Raw genomic sequence first — 21,050 nt, forward strand, 5'->3', positions numbered from 1 at the left:
AATAACAGTGGGGATAGTGACTCCATTTATAACAATGTCACAGCTTCTCCATGAAGGTAAAATCCAATCTCCGAGCACTGTGGCATCATGCACCCTACCAGGGCATTCCCATTGATGTCCCTGAATCTACTCCTATGGTCAACCAGCGCCTGCATAATAATGTAGTATCCTTTGTAGTTTATGTACTCATGTACATCTTGAAGAGGGCACCCATCAAGGGTCCTGGTGCAGTCTGGAAAGCCTATTCTCTGAAAACCTGCAATTATTTCAGGAACATTTGTAATACCCACTATTTTTGGGTGCATCAAGAGTCCTGATCACCTCATAAACCTCCAACACCACAACCCCCACAGTTGATTTGCCAGCTCCATACTGGTTAGCCACGGACCTGAAGCACTCTGAGGTATCCATCTTCCAGATGCCTATAGTGACTTGCTTCTGGATCAGCATGGCCCCCATCATGTGTGCACCCTAGCACTGAAGGGTTGGGGCAAGCTGCTCACAGACTTTCAAAACGTCTGCTTCTTCACATTAAAGTTCTGGATCCGTGTCCGCAAGACGGTGTGATCCCACCTATCTGTGCTTCTGGCCCTGCTCCAGAAGCACCGGTCGACACAAGGGAAGCTGCAGCTAAGCCAACAGGTATGAGCAGCATCAGCTGGTTTGGAGCTGGCACGGAGCTGGCACGTCAATATCCTCCTCCAAGAGATGGCTTGGCAGTTCAAAAACCTGCCGCTGAAATGTCCACAAGCATCTCACAGATGCTCCATCTGTGTCCCAAAAATAGGGCTGAGAGCATGAGGCAGAAAAGCCTTTCCACCAGGGTGGATCCATCTTGGCTTTGCCTGCAGGAAGCATATGGACACAAAATGACTCAGCTAGATGTGTTTGTGGGCTACAACCACCAAAAATGCTTCCAGTCAATTGCCCCAGAACAGACAGACAAGTTCTCCCATAACCCACTATGAAAAAAGCCCCTGAGCAGCTTCCACTGGTGAGGGCACTAGGAACCTTGGGATACAATAGCACACCCCCACAGAAAATAAAGTTCTGACTCGAAGCTGACTACTGCAGTATGGACATGCCAGCACAAATGTGAAGGCCAGGTTTCCATTGCAGTATGGACACTTAAGCACGGACTTGGAAACACAAGTCCACAAGACCAGGTCCCATAGAACTGGGCTTAGTGTGCCATGTAGACAGAACCTCTGTAATCTGACTTCCCCACACAGCAGAACCATAAGGTTCCACTGCTTTATGGACCTTCTGCATCAGGAGCAGAAATAAGTGCAGCTGTGTATCTGTAACAGAACACTGGAAACAGCTTTCCTATGAACTGGTGTACGTAATTGAGTTAATGAACAGTACACTAACAGAACTATTACTGTGTAGATTAAAATTATGCTTTTGTTAGTATCATGCATTTTTTAAAGGGAAAGACAGTAACAACAATACAATATTTCTTTCTGTTCCCCTTCTCCTCTCTCGCCCGCTTTCTGTTTTTTAAGTATATATATTTGCTCAATAGGTACTCAGGATCTAAGAAATGGTTTTAATGTCACTCAGCTATCTTCCCACTTAAATGATCATTATTTCCAGCACCAATATATTTAAAATAAGATACACAAAAACTGCAGTTGTGAAAAGACAAAATGATCCCACCACTCAACTTTTGGAGATAAGAAGAATCCAGATCTGAACATTTCTACTTCAGAACATAAGAAATGCTTATGGTGTCCATCAAGTCCAGTATCCTGTCACTGCCAGGGACCAGGTCCAGTTGCTTCAAAAGAATAAATCCTGCAGTAGGCTGATATTGGATAGCCTGCCCACAGGGAAAGTTTCCTCCGAACTTTCAATAGTTAGAGGTGTATATGACAGATTTGGAGTTGCCAGAAATAATTTATGAATATTATTTGCTGACCGGGTGATTGTGATGTCCCCTGTATGCATATATTTAGTTAACAGGATTACCCAAAAATGCACACAGGAAGGAGGGGGAAGGGTGGGTCCTGATAGATACTTATCAACAAACACTTCTGAGACAATACAAGAGCAATTCTTCACTTTGATTCTCTGGTGTGACCACCCGCTGGGCTTCCCAGACAAGTTTACCCAGGAATGAACCAGTCCCTGAAGAGGAGGTGGGGGTGTCAAAGAGACACATGAGAGAGAGAGAGATTGATTTGAGACTGAGAATATAAGGACTGCTCTGTGGCAGTCCTGGTGAGTTAGACCTATGGAAGGCCCCATCAGGAGTGTGGTTAGACTCCAGGTAAGATAGACATAGCGCACACACCTTCCGTTTTAAAATTTTTTCTTGTAAATTATGCATTGTTTCTATGGTTACGCAAATAACACTTTTGTTGTAAAAAGGTAATCCGGTGGATAGAGTCCCAAAGGTAAGAGCACCAAATACTGAACCCAGTCAGACTTGCAGGGTAAGAACAGTGGTTACACAGGGTACTGCAGCCCAGGATTCAGTCTAAGGGTACGTCTACACTAGAAAATTAGGTCGATATTATAGAAGTCGATTTTTAAAAATTGATTTTATACAGTCAATTGCGTATGTCCACACTAAGTGCATTAAGTCGGCAGAGTGCGTCCTCACTACCGTGGCTAGCATCAACGTACGGAGCAGTGCACTGTGGGTAGCTATCCCACAGTTCCCGCAGTCTCCGCCGCCCATTGGAATTCTGGGTTAAGCTCCCAATGCCTGATGGGGCAAAAACATTGTCACAGGTGGCTTTGGGTACATGTCGTCAGTCGCCCCTCCCTCCGTGAAAGCAACGGCAGACAATCGTTTCAGGCCTTTCTTGTGTGCGGACACCATACTGCTTTCAGCGGACGGTGCAGTAGGACTGCTAACCGTCATCATCCACCACTTCTGCTGCAACTCTGCTCTGCTGCTACTGTCTCAATAGCGAATTTCTCCATGTTGTCTGTCATGGGCTCCCAGGTACATGTGTTCTTCCTCGGGAAATGTGCGCGGTGTTAACCGTCATCCTCCACCGCTTCCGTTGCAACTCTGCTCTCCTGCTGTCATGAATCCACCTCACAGGTCCTCTTGTTGTTCTCCTCTATAAATATCTATTCTCGTGGCATCCGTCATCAGCCATCGCTTCCGCTGCAACTCTGCTCTCCTGCAGATGCTATACCAAGGAAAGCATGGAGCCCACTCAGATCACCGCGGCAGTTAGGAGCATTGTAAACACCTCATGCATTATCCTGCAGCATGTGCAGAACCAGAACCTGCAAAAGCAGGCGAGGAGGCGATGGCAGCACGGTGACAAGAGTGAGGAGGACATGGACACAGACTTCTCTCAAAGTATGGGCCCCGGCAATTTGGACATCCTGGTAGCAATGGGGCAGGCTCATGCTGTGGAACGCTGATTCTGGGCCCGAGAAACAAGCACAGACTGGTGGGACCGCATAGCATTGCAGGTCTGGGATGATTCTCAGTGGCTGTGAAACTTTCGCATGCGTAAGGGCACTTTCATGGAACTTTGTGACTTGCTTTCCCCTGCCCTGAAGCACAAGAATACCAAGATGAGAGCAGCCCTCACAGTTTGCAAGCGAGTGGCGATAGCCCTGTGGAAGCTTGCAATGCCAGACAGCTACCGGTCAGGCGGGAATCAATCTGAGTGGGCAAATCTACTGTGGGGGCTACTGTGATGCAAGTAGCCAACGCAATCAAAGATCTGCTGATATCAAGGGTAGCGACTCTGGGAAATGTGCAGGTCATAGCGGATGGCTCCGCTGCAATGGGATTCCCTAACTGTGGTGGGGTGATAGAGGGAATGCATAACCCTATCTTAGGACCGGACCACCTTGGCAGCCAGTACATAAACCGCAAGGGGTACTTTTCAATGGTGCTGCAAGCACTGGTAGATCACAAGGGACGTTTCACCGACATCAACGTGGGATGGCCGGGAAAGGTACATGACGCTTGCACCTTCAGGAACTCTGGTCTGTTTGAACAGCTGCAGGAAGGGACTTCCTTTCCAGACCAGAAAATAACTGTTGGGGATGTTGAAATGCCTATAGTTATCCTTGGGGACCCAGCCTACCCCTTAATGCCATGGCTCATGAAGCCATACACAGGCACCCTGGACAGTAGTAAGGAGCTGGTCAACTATAGGCTGAGCAAGTGCAGAATGGTGATAGAACGTGCATTTGGATGTTTAAAAGCGTGCTGGCACAGTTTATTGACTCGGTTAGACCTAAGCGAAACCAATAGTCCCATTGTTATTGCTGCTTGCTGTGTGCTCCACAATACCTGAGAGAGTAAGGGGGAGATGTTTATGGCAGGGTAGGAGGTTGAGGCAAATCGCTTGGCCGCTGATTACACGCAGCCAGACACCAGGGCAATTAGAAGAGCGCAGCAGGGCACGCTGTGCATCAGAGAAGCTTTGAAAACCAGTTTCATGACTGGCCAGGCTACGGTGTGACAGTTCTGTTTGTTTCTCCTTGATGAAAACCCACCCCCTTGGGTCACTCTACTTCCCTGTAAGCCAACCGCCCTCCCCCCTTCGATCACCGCTTGCAGAAGCAATGAAGTCATTGTTGTTTCAAAATTAAGCATTCTTTATTAATTCATCACACAAATAGGGAGATAACTGCCAAGGTAGCCCAGAGGGGTGGGGGAGGAGGGAAGCACCGGGTGGGGTGGTGGATGAGGGGAGGAAGGAAGGACAAGGCCACACTTCACTTCATAACTTATTGAATGCCAGCCTTCTGTTGCTTGGGCAGTCCTCTGGGGTGGAGTGGTTGGGTGCCCGGAGGCCCCCCTTCCCGCGATCTTGGGCATCTGGGTGAGGAGGCTATGGAACTTGCGGAGGAGGGCGGGCAGTTACACAGGGGCTGCAACAGTGGTCTTTGCTCCTGAAGCTCCACCAGATGCCGGAGCATATCAGTTTGATCCCCCAGTAGCCTCAGCACTGCATCCTGCCTCCTCTCATCATGCTGCCGACACCGCTCCTCTTGCTCCCGCAACCTCTCATCTTGCTCGTCCCTCCTGTCCTCACATTCATTTTCTGCTTTCCTGGGCTCTGCCATTGTTTGCCTCCACGCATTCTGCTGAGCTCTTTCAGTGCAGGAGGACTACATGAGCTCAGAGAACATTTCATAGCGAGTGTGTTTTTTTCGCCTTATCTGTGCTAGCCTCTGGGACGGAGAGGATGGGAGAGGGTTGAAACATTTGCAGATGCGAGTGGAAAAAAAAAGGGAGAGTAGTATTTAAAAAGACACATTTTAGAGAACAAATGGGTAGACTCTTTCACGGTGAACCAAGCTATTAACATTACATAGCACATGTGCTTTCGGTACAAGGTCGCATTTTGCTTCTTATATTGAGGGCCTGCCGGTTTGGTGTGAGAGATCTCACACGCAGGGCCGGGCAACAGAATTCGGCTTGCAGGCAGTCATGGTAAGCCACAGTCTTTCATCTTCTTCAACCTTCATAACATTTGGAAATGGTTTCAAACAGCAGCGCACTCTTTTCCCATACCAAGCACCCGTTGGGTTGGCCATTTAAAAGGAGGGGCTACAGTTTTCGGGTTAACATGCAGCACAAATCCAACTAGCCCCCCCACCCCCCAATTCTCTGAGATGATCACTTCACCCCTCCTCCCACCGCGTGACTAGTATCAGGGAAGATCCCTGCCAGCCAAACGTGAACAGCTCAGCGTGAACAGGCCCTCCCTCAACCGCGTGGCTAAAAGCGGGGATGATTTCTTTTCAGCCACAGGCAAACAGCCCAGCAGGAATGGCCACCTCTGAATGTCCCCTTAATAATGTAGATGACACTAAACTGGGAGGAGAGGTAGATACACTGGAGGGTAGGGATAGGATACAGAGGGCCCTAGACAAATTAGAGGATTGGGCCAAAAGAAATCTGACGTAGTTCAACAAGGACAAGTGCAGTGTCCTGCACTTAGGACGGAAGAATCTCATGCACCACTACAGACTAGGGACCGAATGGCTTGGCAGCAGTTCTGCAGAAAAGGACCTAGGGGCTACAGTGGACGAGAAGCTGGATATGAGTCAATAGTGTGCCGTTGTTGCCAAGAAGGCCAATGGCATTTTGGAATGTATATGTAGGGGCATTGCCAGCAGATCGAGGGACGTGATCGTTCCCCTCTGTTCGACATTGGTAAGGCCTCATCTGGAGTAGTATGTCCAGTTTTGGGCCCCACACTACAAGAAGGATGTGGAAAAATTGGAAAGAGTCCAGTGGAGGGCAACAAAAATGATTAGGGGACTGGAACACATGACTTACGAGGAGAGACTGAGGGAACTGGGATTGTTTAGTCTGCAGAAGAGAAGAATGAGGGGGGATCTGATAGCTGCTTTCAACTACCTGAAAGGGGGTTCCAAAGAGGATGGATCTAGACTGTTCTCAGTGGTAGCTGATGACAAAACAAGGAGTAATGGTCTCAAGTTACAGTGGGGGAGGTTTAGGTTGGATATTAGGAAAAACTGTTTTGCTAGGAGGGTGGTGAAGCACTGGAATGGGTTACCTAGGGAGGTGGTGGAATCTCCTTCCTTAGAGGTTTTTAAGGTCAGGTTTGACAAAGGCCTAGCTGGGATGATTTAGTTGGGGATTGGTCCTGCTTTGAGCAGGGGGTTGGACTACATGACTTCCTGAGGTCCCTTCCAACCCTGATATTCTATGATTCTATGTCCCTGGAGGATTTCTGCTCCATCCCCAGACACATAAACAGACTTTTCCAGTAGCTGTACTGTCTGCGAATGCATCCCAAATCTTCAGGGCATATTAATCATTAAACACGCTTGCTTTTAAACTATGTATTATATTTACAAAGGTACACTCACCAAAGGTGCCTTCTCTGGCTTCATGGTCTGGGAACACGCCATGGGAGGGTATTGGCTTCAGGGTGATAAACAGTCCTGGCTGTCAGGGAGAACAGTTTCTCCACTTGCCTGTTGTGCGCTATCCTCCTCCTCCTCCTCATCTTCCTCGTCCCCAAAATCCTCATCCCTGTTGCGTGAGACTCCCCCCTTTCAGGTGTCCACGGACAAGGGTGGGGTAGTGGAAGCGGCATGTCTGGGTTTCTGACCCAGAGCAGCCATTTGCCTCTTTGGTTTTTTGGTAGGCTTGCCTGAGCGCCTTAATTTTCATGCGGCACTGCTGCGGGTCCCTTTTATAGCCTCTGTCCATCATGCCCTTGAAGATTTTTTCAAATATTTTGGCAATTCGTCTTTTGGAAAGGAGTTCTGATAGCACAGATTCGTCTCCCGTTCAGTCCATGCTGGAGCTCTTTTGTGATTCTGGGATTGCATGGTCACCTCTGCTGATGAGCTCGCCATGCTGGCCAAACAGGAAATGAAATTCAAAAGTTCCCCGTACTTTTCCTGTGTACCTGGCTAGTGCATCTGAGTTGAAAGTGCTGTCCAGAGCAGTCACAATGGAGCACTCTGGGATAGCTCCCGGAGGCCAATACCGTTAAATTGTATCCACACTACCCCAAATTAGACCTGGCGATGTCGATTTCACTGCTAATTCCCTCATGGGGGGGGGGGGAGTACAGAAATTGATTTTAAGAGCCCCTTTAAGTCGACAAAAATGGCTTTGTCGTGTGGATGGGTGCAGGGTTAAATCGATCTAACACTGCTAAATTAGACCTAAACTTGTAGTGTAGACCAGGGCTAAGAGTGAGAGAATCACAGGAGAGGTAAAGACATGAAGTCTGAAACCTGTGGGGGTGTACTAAGAGACAAGAGAGGGGTCAAAGGTGGAGCTAGTCTGGTATCCATGACAGCAGGCTTATAACCTAAACCTTGAGGGTTTACATTCCTTCCAAAACTCAAAACTTACTATCATATTTGGACATTGTTGTTATCCATATAAATGTCTATTCTTTTTGACTCCTGCTTAGGTCTCAGCATCCATGATATCATGTGTCAATAAGTTCCACAGTCTAACTGTGGGTTGTGTTTAAAAAAAAAAATCTTTTTATGAGTTTTGAATTTGTCACGTTCCAATTGTGTTGGCTGTTCCTTTGTTCTTGTGTTATGAAAGAGGCTGAACGATCTACTACTTTGTACCACTCCTTATTTTGTAGTTTTATCATAACAATCTTATTCACCTTTTCTCTTAGATAAACAGTCCCAGTCTTTTCAATCTCATTTCACATTAGAGTTTTTTGGCCTTGGGTCCATTTCTAGTTAATAGTAAATATATTATTTTTAAATGAAAGCTAATGATTAATTTAGTAGACACCGAATGGGTTAACTAATTCAGTGCATGAAAATGAGGAAGGAAAATTAAAAAAAAAACCACCCCACAATTATGTTCCGCTGTGAAGACAAGTTTCACTATTCTTAATGTACCAATGAAGGTAACAATCAGCATAGGAACAGCAACCAAGTATTCCTTCAACACAAAGGAGAATTTCTTTTTATCATAACCTTCATACAGGTACCTTCAATATCTATATTCATAAAGATGTATTAAATATATAGACTATGCTAATGACTTATACTGTATGTTTTCTGCTCAGATTGTTTTAAAATTGTGTTGAGAAATGAAATATGGTTTGCATTAAGCAAGAAATGTTAAAAACCTGAATGCTACTAGTAACCCACAGAACAGTTATTCCCCTTAGAACATGTTGCTTTTAAGCCCTAACCGTGATATTTAAACTCAAACAGGTTTTCTTTTCTTTTTTTTCTTTTTTTTTTTTATGTTCCATGGGAAGATAAGCTGTCTTCCAGCCACTTGGCTGTGATACCAAGCTATTATAGTATATTAATAGAGTCCTATATTAATGTACTATATGTTATTTCTAATATATTAGAAAATAATAATAAAGTAATACAGAAAATATCTTTTTCCTTAAGGTTTACACAGGAAAAAGACAGGTTTAACTTTTGTAGGAAATAGAACACAAATTTGGTCAACAGATGTTGTTAATGCAATGAATATTAAGAAATTTCTGGAAGTATTATGCACAGCTCAGTAGCATGTCACATTTTAAATATTAAATTTCTCACTTTTTTAAAAATAACTTTCCTCCTCAGCTTCTGTTTTAAACAATGAACTGGAGTATCATCATCACCACCAATGGGACAACATCTTTCTCTGGACAATGCCACAGAGACACCAGAATTGCACATGTGGTATTCCCAATCCTTTACACTGTCATTTTCCTCATTGGAGTTATATTGAACAGTTTAGCTATTCGGGCTTTTTTCCAAATTCAAAGCACCTCTACTTTCATCGTCTATCTCAAAAACACACTGGTTTCTGATTTCATAATGACTCTTACGCTTCCTCTGAAAATTCTTACCGATTCAGGACTGGGACCATGGCAACTTAGAGCTTTTGTCTGTCGCTTTTCAGCTGTGGTATTTTATGAATCCATGTATGTTAGCATAGTACTACTTGGACTTACTGCTTTTGACAGATTTCTCAAGATTGTGCGACCTTTTGGGAAGTTTTGGGTGCAAAATGTCACTGCTGCACAAATTCTTTCAGGTCTTGTTTGGCTTTTCTTCTTTGTCCTCTCCTTGCCAAATATGATTTTATCAAACAACAAATCAACACCCCTTTCTGTGAAGAAATGTGCTTCTCTGAAGAACCCCTTAGGACTGAAATGGCATGCAACTGTCAATTACATATGTCAGTTTATCTTCTGGACTGTGCTAATTCTAATGCTTCTATTTTATACAATTATTACCAAAAAGGTATATAAGTCTTATATAAAAACTCAAAAGAAACATTGCAAAAGCAAACAGAGGATTAATGGGAAAGTATTCATCATTGTAGCTGTCTTTTTCATATGTTTTGCTCCATTTCATTTTTGTAGAGTACCATACACACTAAGTCAAACTGGCAGTACAATTGACTGCAATGTACAGAATCTATTATTCATTGCTAAAGAAAGTACTCTTTGGCTAGCTACTACAAATATTTGCATGGATCCTTTGATATACATAATCTTGTGCAGATCGTTTGTTGAAAAAGCATTCTGTGTCAAAATGAAAAAATTTAGAAGTACAATTCGGGAAAATCCAACTGTCCCCTTGGACACCGGAATATCTGTGTAGATTCTTGATTTGGTGTAACTTTATAGCTTTTTGTAATTTGCACTAAAATGTTTGCAGAAAAGTTGAAGGATATTTTGTGTCAAGATGTTTTATTCTAGAACTGAAACTTAAAGGGTCGTTCTTCTCTGAAATGTGACTTTGTAAAAATGGCATAATGTAATGTTATACTATCAAAAGGTACTCTGCTTAACAAATAAAATGCTGTTTCTCTAACTGCAGACCCAAAAGCTCAGCTTGCAGTCCAAGAACTAAGCTGGGTTCTTTCCACCTGATGCAGTATCATCATGACTAACAAAAGTTCCGCCAGCCAAACCTTCCTCAATGACACCTGTGCAGCCACAATGTCTTCACGTTGTACCCCAAGTGATAACTGTTCAACTTCACTTCTGTCAGTGGGGTTGCACAGGTGTTAGGACGTAATGAAAAATCACGTTGATGGCAACGCATTAGGTGGAACAGAATCCGGTTCACACTCTCGCACTGCTGTGTTGGCTCCACTGGGCTAACAGGAGTAGAAAGCACTAAAAGCTTTTTTGTCACTAAAACAAGTAGATAAGGACAATACACACAGTGATTGGAAATGGTGAATATGAAGATGGACTAAAAACACTTTGCCTAACTCGGATAACAAGAGGCACATGGCAGAGTATACAAATATTTAAATTCTATCTACTGCATATGAGAAACTAGTATAAAATTTACTGCCATCTAAAACAAACAGCAGATTTTTGCATCTTGAATGTGGAGGCTCCTATTCAACGTCAAGGTTTTGTTGCTCTTAGCAAATGGCACTGTTGGTTGTCGCTTACCATATATGGAATCACATGGCAGGGGAGAGGAAGAACTTCTTTGCTTGATACAGAAAATTATGATGTGTATGAGGCAAGTCATCCCCCGTCCCTCCCCTTCTGCACGTTGCATCTCTCATTTTCTTGCCTCCTCCATCACCCACTTTTCCCTCCTCGTCAGTGTAGTGATGACAAAAGGAGAAGACTCTTGTGTTTAGGAAGTGGTCCTGGAGCAACAGGAATCAGCTCAGGGACTATGAGGCACTGGAATCCTCTTCTCCCATAGGTCCACGCAGAGCCCTGGGGTGCAGTGTTTTAGGAAGACTAGGCTGAGAGCTGTTCAACACCCATGAGTGGGTAAGCCCGGAAATATGTCTCCTGTCCCTCACTGTGAACATCAATCACCTTGAATTCAAAAACACTGCACAGAGAGACTGGAATACATAATATCGGATAAGCCCTCTCCTCCCCTCCCACCCTCAACTGCCTGCCAGATTCCACTCGCGTAACTGCTGAGACCATACTGGTCCCCTGATTCAAATACAAGATGGATTCAAAAGGGGCTGAGTCCAAGGAGTTGTCACATTCTTTCCAGTCTAAAGGCTGGCAACATTTGTTGTTTAAGCCACCAACTGTCTAATGACCATTGAGTTAAAGTCTTGAACTAACCAAACAGTATAAAATAATATTAAAACTTGCCAAGTTTCTGGAGTGTTTTTAATTCCTTCTGACTGGCTATACCCAACCTGTCCTCTGATACCATCTGTCATCCAGGACAACAAACCAAAAAATCCCCACAAAAAGTTAGTTTTGAAGTAAAATTTATTTATTTAATTAAATAATTTTTCAGGTGGGGGGGAATGAAAAACATTTGTTCAGGTCAACTTAAAATGGCATTTTCAAAACAAAATGTCAGAATGATTTGTTCTGAAAGTGTCAAAACGAAAGTGTTTTGACATTTCCAAAACAATTTTTTTCCGTGGTTTTTTTGTTTTGTTTTTTATGGCTGACACTATTTGTTGAATTCAGGTCAAGTTCAGCAAATAGTGTCAGCGCTCCGAAAATACATTTCTGGCAAAAAAAATAGTTTTACCTGTTTCTAACCATCATGTCTTGGGTTGGTAGGTGAAAATTTTGTAGGGTTACACTGAGAGGGCAGAATGCATCAGAATTCAAACCCCTCACCCCTGAAGGTGTTTTCCATTTTAATCCATCACCCCTTGTAGAGGATCTTCTTAGCCCTTTTTTAATGGCTGTACAGTACGTGGTTATCTATTTTATATTTGTGGGTTGTGATGTTGTGAAGCAACCTGGCAGAGGGAGTGCAGTGAGCTACTTATTAACAACATTGTTTTTCTTGTTCTCCCATTCATTAGATAACTATAATTAATCCTTTCTTTTTTTCCTTCAGTCATTATTTTCCTCTAAAAGCATCAGACACTTTCTTTGGTTCCCTTCCACTTTTCTCCATGGGTTATTTTCAGAACTTCTGATATCCAAAGTAACCTTTTACAGCAACACTGGTAGCTATTTGGACTTTTTTCTTTTTTTCTTCCCCTTCCCCAAAGCAGTTCTAAACGGCTATACCTTAACTATAGCAGCATTTAGGATTCCCCACCACACTGCTGGATTTAAATATTATTTAGTATTTTAATACTTGCTACTTATTCACTAGATATGTTAGTTCCACAAAATGCACCTTCCTGAACTATAATAGCTTTGTACAGTTGAGGCCTGTGAACACATTCTTTCAAGTAGTTCTTAATTTTAAACTTCTCTATTATCAATGCTTTAAATCAGTTCTTTCCTCTCAGTAAAAATTGGTGTTGAGCGTTCAATTGTTTCTCCAATCTTTAGCAGAATTATTTTGATTGCTTTGGCAAAAATGAACATATGACCATAGTTATTTATTTCAGTAGTGCCTGGAAGTTAAAACACTTTTCACAGCTCTATCACTTATTTAAAGAAAAGTGGTAGGAAAGAGGCAGAAGATGGAATACACATTGTTGATCCCACTCGCACATCATAACCATTACCACCATGGCTAATGCTAAATTAAAAAAAAAATGAATAAGCAATTCATAGTAAATTAGAGTTAGGCCCAAACCACAACACTGTATCTAAAAACCTACTGCCCTCTACCCCCAATTCCTGTATTTTGGGGAACTTTGGAACTGATTCAGAACCAAACTTTGCAACTCAGATATCTCTTTGTAATGGGCTGTACCAGAACTCTGAATGTAAACAATTCTGTGACTTTCAGGAAGTTCAGATATGGATCCATTTCTCAGTCTAAACTATAATTCAAGCTTATCTTTAGTGTAAGCAGATAATGGGAGAGAGTCATGTCGTTCATTGTACAATATCTCTGTGATAAAGCTTGATGCAAATTTCTAACAGAAACTGAAGGAGAAGGAAACTTTTGATTCTGTCTTTTATCATCCGCTGTTTATGAAACACTGCAGTTATTTAATAGCACATGTACTGCACAGCACAAGTAGCAAGAAGATTGCAACTAATGGTGGGTGTAACCACAATATAAACTGAGTCGTTCCTTAAAACTGGGGTGTGCCAAAGGTTTTTACAGAAGTCTGAATCAGCTTTTTTTAGCTGCCTTCATCTTAAGACACTGACAGAGAGGCACAAATACGAACATTTACAGTATAGAAGGGCAGACTTGTTGCAAAAATAAGAGACCCAATTTTTGCTCACTTTAGAAAGAAGCGTCTATTAGGTTTTGAAATGTTTGCAGAGTCTCCAATTCGTTTGGTTTTTTTTTCACATGTTTTTGCAATTCAGGTTTCTATCTGGAGAACAGGAAACAAACTGTCAAAATACCACGAGAAAAGCTGGCCTTACAGCATTTTGGAAATATTATAAAAAAGCATGTTCTCCTGAGATTTCCAGCCCAATTTTACAACTCAAGAAGTACAGATAGACTGGAAAACCTTTTTGATTTGCCTAACTCTAGTTTATAATGGAAATCTAATACCCCATGGCTTAAAAGAAAATTAAAACCCATAGCTTCTTTACCGGAAGTCACGTAACCTTGTCTCAACCAACTTGGCATACATTGATAAACCAAAGAGGTAACAGTGCATTTATTAAAATAAGGAATGGACACCCTATCCGAGATAAACTTCCCCCTAAACCAAAGTTTCCTGAAACTCACTAACTCTCTCCCCTCCCATACACACACAGAAAGTTCAAGAAAGCTTTTCCATTTTCACAGCTTGCCTCCATCCTTTTTGCTCTGTTTGAAGCTGCAAGCAGAAATATTTCAATACCACAAAAGAAGACACTCATGAGAGATGTTGGACTTTACCACAGCCAGGAAGTACCAGAAACCTCACCACAAAGGCTGTTCTTTTTCAGCTCTTTTTGCACAATGAATGGCTTTGCATAGTTCAGATAAAACAAACAAACATTTCACACTTCTGGTGGCATCAAGAGTTCACAAAATGCCTCACAAACACAAATTCTAGACCCCATATAAACGCCTAATTTTTAAGAAACGGTAGCGCAAACCCTTCTAACAAGGCAACAATACCTCTCTCACTACAGAGCAATATTCTCAATTCATCAGAGATGCAGAAATAAAAGGTTGTGTTGTAGACGGTAGTTGGGAATCCAAGGAAGATATGCAAGATGTTTAACATACACGGTACTCAAGCTTAGAGGTCCTATGTGAAATCAATCCTAAGGCAGATATTGGCAGAATCCTAATATTATAGGAGTTAAGCCAAATGAGTCAAAAATACAAGCTGTATAGTTCTCCTTCAGAAATGAGGAAACAATCAAGAGGCATAGTTCCAACTAGTGATCCATTAACGCTGAGGTGAAAAAACTACGGGGCTGAAGATGGAGGGAAGACACAAGAGATACTTTGCATATACTGGTTCTTATTAAAATCCTCTCTTTATTTGCCCCTTTAGTAGGGTGGGGATCAAGACAAAGGTAAAAGTACATGACTTGAGTAAAGTAGTAAGCAGAAAAATATCATATATCATAAGCCAAAACCTACAAATGTCCATTAGAGGAGCCTGAACAGGCATTAACAGAAAATGTGTGTATTTCCAGTTAAAGGAAGGTGATTAGTGAACAGTGCCATATGAACTCTGAGCACCTCCTCTGATGTGGTTATGTCATTGTTCTCCTAATGCATACTCAGTTAAGTCGACATCATCTCATGAAATGGCACCACTTTCCATAGGTACACACAGAGGTAGGCACATTTTCATGTTCCAACAGAAGAATTTGCTACTTGCAGTCAAAACTCAGGTTTCAGAATTACATTAGAACACACATCAGCTTTGGCCTCTGCAGCTGAAACACACAGAACTCAGAAGTTTTGCTGAACACCACTTCAGAAAGCGTGAGGAACCTATGCCTATATTGTAAGCTTGGTTCATTCCACCAATTTCCTGTTAAAAACACCATAAATACATCACACAGGTATTATCCAGGTGGTAAATGTGTATTAAAAATAAACCTAACATTTGTATTTTCAAACATGACAATAAAAAGATGTAGTATGAAGCAACAACATAATAACTGTTCTAAAAAAGTTGTTCAAGACTTATGAAACATAAGAATTACTCTATAATCACTAGAATAATATATAGACACAAGCACATTGAATCTTTAAATAATCTGAATAATAAAGTTATAGGGTTGGTTTTCAGCTGCTCTTTTCATCAAAGTTTTACATTTCTTTCACATCACTTTCATGACTAACCCCATGGTATTCCCTTTAGACGTTGACTAGCCTTGACAAGCTTCAGCTTGAGAACTGGCACACACAGTTGGATTAAAAAAGCATGTAGGATCTTATTTTTAACCTTTTCATACTCTTATCCCTTTTAGTCTATGTAGTTAGTTATACCATGACCACCACAGCTGTAATTAATCACTATTAAAAAAATCCATCTATTGTATTTTGGGGTACCAATAACTAAACCCTTGGACCTTTCTAACAAGTATTAAAACACTGTCAAATAAACGTAGCTTAATTTTTCATTTATTTGTGTGCGTATGTATGCATATCTGCATGTGCATGCGCGTCTGTCCATCCCACATTTTATAGGCAAGTTGTGCCCTAAAGGAAGAATTGATATGGGCCTGAGTGCAGTATAGAAAAACTTCACAAATTTGTACTAATGAGGATAACCCATTAGTAAGGCTTGCAGACTAGTGAGTGTCTACAACAATGCCAGCAGGGACCTTCTACCCTGCATGGACTTGGGGAAAGCACTACAAAACCTACCGGGAATTATCTTAGCACTTGATAACACTTCAGAACAAAACAACTGCAACCGCAGTTGGTTACAGTAGCTGAAGCATTGGTGATCAAAGTGTAACTAGCCAGCTGAAATGAATAACTTGGTTACTGGGACGAGCTTGCAAGTTCTGATAAAAGAACAAAAGGTAATATACAGAAGTGTATGTTTCCACTGGCTCACTTTGTATGACTTCCATTCCCTTCAGCAATAGATAACACCAGGAAATTCCTGAAATCGGGAAACACGTTATTTCTGTGGGGAAATGCAGAAGCAGGTGGCATTACCTACCTTTGACCAGAACCGGATAAAAGCACAAATGCATGGATGGATGGCATTCACAACTCAGACTCTGGTGTGGGTTTTTCTTTTTCTTTTTTTTTTTTTTTATTTTAAACGGGCAGCAGGGTGGAACAGTTCACAAGTACAGGGATAGAGGCTCCCCGTTAAGCAGGTGGTTAGACCCATCTGGTATTAGCACTGTGTTTCCAAGCAGGAGGTCCGTTTAAGACATTAAAGTGAGAAAGAGGAGGACTGCCTCCTATCTCTTGCATGGCTGGGTAGGAATAAGTTCACTATCACAGACTTTTGAGGAAGAGAAGGACAATATATATGTACAAGACAGAGGAAAACCCATAGGTGCTCTGATATGCTCCAGAAGCAGTTTTGGCCTAGTGGTCATTGCAGGGAAGTTCTAATAAAGGCCAGAGTTTTTTCAGAGACCTGGTAGAGCCCTGCAGAGACTGGAGAAATGGTGAATTAACTACCTTCTTCTTCTCCTGGTTTAAAATAAAGTTACCTTTCCCCAACTTTCTCAATAAACAGCAGCCGTTAACCTCACACTTTATTTAAACAAAGACATATACAAATCTGCCTTTCTACGTACCTGGAACCCTTAACTGTAGAGATGCAAGAGGCACAGGTGAAATTCAGATCCTCAAAAGAATGCTCTTGTAGTAATCAGTATGAAGTGAATGGAAAGTTTAGTTTTCTTAGTTAAAATCTGTACGTTAACATTTTCATTCTATACATCATTTAGAACAGAAGATCTGATCAAAGGACATTAAAAATATCTAAATATAGACAGCTTAAAAAAAATTAACAGGTAACATTATGGTCATGACCAACAGAAGATAGATTGACATATGTTCAGCACAAAATTTTTAAGCATCACATTAAATTCATATTTTCTCTACTAACAAAGTAGTATTAACTGAAACACATAGGCATCAATACATAGTTACTGTAAAACATGCTTTCAGACTCTTCACATCTCCCTAACTTGAATGTTTCTGGATTTAAGACTCTAACCCACTGCTCCAGGTGAATCACTGTCTGCTTCTTTAGCTAGTATTACTCCAGACTCAGGAAGTTTGCAGATCTTACCTCCACATTGGCATGTGAGTCACTCCCAGTAATGAGAAAGCCAGTTGCTTCAGTTGTTCCTGACGGGGAATTTTGACTCTCTGATCAGGTGTCACAAAAAGCAATCAGAAGGTGGCAGAATCACATTAAGTGAAAAAAGCTTAACATCCAGAAATAATTTCTATTTCTACTTTTTTGGAAGATATACTTTTATGCCTGGTTTAAGTTTCAAGATGCATTTTTGAGGAGCCTAATGCATTCTCAAGACACAGCAAAGAAACAAACCGAGTGCAATAATGATGACAGGTAAGTGATTTTTTAGTGCTGTCAAAAGGGTCAGATAAGGTGTTCATTACGTGCTTAAAAATATAAATACCACCTTGTTTTTAACCATTCTAAAGTAAGTAGAAAATGGGCGTAAAAATGTCACTGGTTAAAAGTGCTTAGAATCATAAATTAGACATCACATTAATGTAAAGCATTGAAGTCGTGCCCAGTAATGACATTTTACTAATCTTCAATCCATTCAAAATGTTATGAAAACACATTGTATTTTCTATACCCAAAAGTTAAAAAGATTAATATTTTTTCTATTTGTTTCCCTTACAATATTTATGTAAGGGCAGGAGCTCAAAGTCTCACTGAAGTGCTGTTTCTTAAAGGCAGAGTAGCTGATATTGAAAATAAACGCCATAAATTTCCAAATTAGTTAGAAAAGGTTTATGTTCAACTCTTTTTGCCTCTTTCAAAAAGGGAAAAATATATTTGACTTCTGTTAATTATACTATAAAGAATAAGGGTTCTCTTCCTTCATAATCTTCTGAAATCATGTTAAAACTTGTTAGGTTTAAGAGTCACTTGGAAGAACCACATAGCTATTAAACAACTTAGCAACTGTATGAGCTGTACTTCTGATAAGTCTCTAAGTTCAGGAGGCAAAACATATTTATCAAACTATGACACTTCCAAAAAAACCTATATCGCTTAATGATTATACTACACTTGAATGATTATTGTCAGATACCAAGGACTCAAAAGTAACAGTGAGACTATAATTTCTATATTGTTAAAAATGAATGTGTGTTGTGTACTGTGTCAAATGTACTACAGTAGTCTATAACTTCTTCCTGCTTTACATGTTTCCTTTTGTTAGGAAAAGGGGTTTTGTTTTGTTTTTAAATCAAGTGGTATTTAGAGGTTTTGCCGCTTGCTTTAAAACAATGTCTACTTGGACTCTTACTACAAATGGTCATCAAACAACATATATAGTCAGTGTTCACAAGAAATTGTATCAGTCTGATCATATGGAAACCCAGGCCAGCACCTCTCTGAAATTAGGATTGAAATCAAGTGTTTCCTGGCATCATTTTACCCTTTCAGTGAGAAATCAGTCACCTCACAAAAGCCTTTAATTCATTTTTTTTTATTTACTTGTAAATTAGATTTCCTACCACTCCTCTCATTTCTAACTCTGATGCCAGGGATACTGCCCTAGGTGGTTTAGGAGAAGAGGAGACTGATCTGTTTGAGAGGGGATACTTGTCCCATGTGGATTTGAGGATGTGGCTTGGGTCCCATAAAGAGTAAGAGGGGATAAAAGGCTAAAGGAATCTGCAAGTGGAGGAGATGAGATGGCGGGAGGCAGGACAGAGGTTGGACTGTGTGAATGGGTTTTAGAAACAGAAGGCAACTTTTTGTCGTAGAGGTGTGGTAAAAAACAAATTGATGGATTGTCACAGGTGTTGCACTTCCTGCACCTCCCATGGCCTTTTTTGTCTCCCTTCCTTCTCCTCCTCTTTTTCCAGTTTCCTTTCACATTACAACTTTGCAATATCATTCCTAGTCCCCCACTCCCTAACTGCAACCATTCATGCACTAGCACGCAATCAAGTCTGAGCTGTTCCAAGCGCCAGAGGTCCTCAGGCACTTTGGATTTTGGAACAGCCTAGACTGCATTGCTACTACATGAGCAACTGAATTGAAAAGTCACTCAGAAGACGATGCAACGCTGAGCCCCGCATTCCTTTAAACTGCACAGGGAGCCAAGACCAGCAGAAGGCATCAGAATGGGGCAGCAGGCATGTCAGATGTGTTTAATCTGAGATTTTGTTTTGTTCTAAATATAAGCATCTGATGTCTTGCATACAAGCATCTGGTCATACTACCTGCAGAGAAGGGCAAGTGGACTCTATAGCTCCCCAAAAAATGCCTTAGTAAAACTACCTGATTAACTGGAATGGAGGCATTTCCTTCCTCTCATTGGACATCCCAAGGTCTTTTAATCTCTTTTTGTGAAGAGAGATCCATGTTAAGTAATTTCTACATTTAAATTTATTTGGCTGACCAAAATAAACAGTAGGTGAAATCAGCCAGGAGAGCAGTAATGGAGACTTTGTAGTGTCAAATTTATGGTCTAACAATGTGTGCTATGTTAATTTAATATTGTAAAATATTTTATATTGAAGAAGTGTTGCTAATGATGTTTCCATACCACCACAAAGAAAGGACGTGAAGTGCCTCTCTAGAGTCCTCCATGTCATCTTCAAACACCTTGTTTCCTCAGAATGCAACTGGGTTAAATGGAATAGAAGTCCAAGTGCTGATAGTGAAGACAGAGACTCCTATATTTTAGTTGTCAAGAGCTCTCCATCATAAAATATTCTTGCAACCTTTCCTTAAGATACTCTAGCCCCTCCTCCCCGCTCCCCACAACAAGCCTTTGAAATACAACAAGGGCAAACCTTTTGAGTTCCAGAAGTATATTTTCTTTGTCCCATGAAATTCCATTCAGATTTGGTTGCAATATAAACTATTTCAAATCTCCAGAATTTGCTTTTCCCTTTTTAAATAAAATCTTAGGAAACAGTACACAAAAAACGATTTCAAAGTAAATTTAAGTTGTAAAGTCAAGCACTTGAAAGTTAGGAAATGTCAGTATTAAGGTTGCCATGAAATGTCAACTCATCCCCCTTGTACATATACATTATAATATAATTTTAATTACATGATCATATACTATTTTTTCCACAGGATCCCTGCCAAATTCAGTGCACGGGATGGATGCACAAGGAGCCAAAATTATGGTTGCCCGTGCAACCATAAATCTAGTATTTCCTAACTTTCAAGTGCTCAGTTCTCCAACCTAAATAATGATTTAAGCTATCTGATACATAATTATTATTATTTTAGAATAACTTTGGAAGATAATCACTTAAATGCAATACAGATTATGTGTCTTTTAAAGAAGTATCTGCCTGATGAGAGCGAGGTTGCTTGATAGGAGATTGCTCCTGGCTAAGGAGCAGCATGGAGGAGGACGTGGAGTGGTTAAGAGAAAGGCTTGGTCAAAGTGAAGAGGATGAAATGACCATACAGAGATTTATGAAAAGTGAAGGTGTAAAGAGCCTTGCCGGGAAGAACTAGAAATTTGTACTTGATGCAGAGAGCAAGGGGAAGCTAATAAAAGGAATTCAAATGGCCAAATTACATGGTCCAAGCACCAAAAGCGGTAGCTTATTCTTTCAGTCATGTTTAGGATAGATCA

The 21,050-nt window shown here is 41.3% G+C and overlaps 2 protein-coding genes across 2 annotated transcripts in view; one reads left to right on the forward strand and one right to left on the reverse strand.

Annotated features, from left to right (window-relative positions):
• MED12L (mediator complex subunit 12L) overlaps positions 1 to 21,050 on the reverse strand; it is a 328,770-nt gene that overhangs the window by 119,010 nt on the left and 188,710 nt on the right. The gene's annotated exons all lie outside the window — the stretch shown is intronic.
• P2RY13 (purinergic receptor P2Y13) lies at positions 8,339 to 10,074 on the forward strand. Its single transcript, XM_074963766.1, has 2 exons — positions 8,339 to 8,443; positions 9,046 to 10,074. The coding sequence occupies exon 2, from the start codon at positions 9,061 to 9,063 to the stop codon at positions 10,072 to 10,074; it is 1,014 nt and encodes a 337-aa protein (XP_074819867.1). The 5' UTR covers positions 8,339 to 8,443; positions 9,046 to 9,060.

Source organism: Natator depressus, chromosome 9, assembly GCF_965152275.1.
Source record: "Natator depressus isolate rNatDep1 chromosome 9, rNatDep2.hap1, whole genome shotgun sequence".
NCBI classification, from domain to species: domain Eukaryota; kingdom Metazoa; phylum Chordata; order Testudines; family Cheloniidae; genus Natator; species Natator depressus.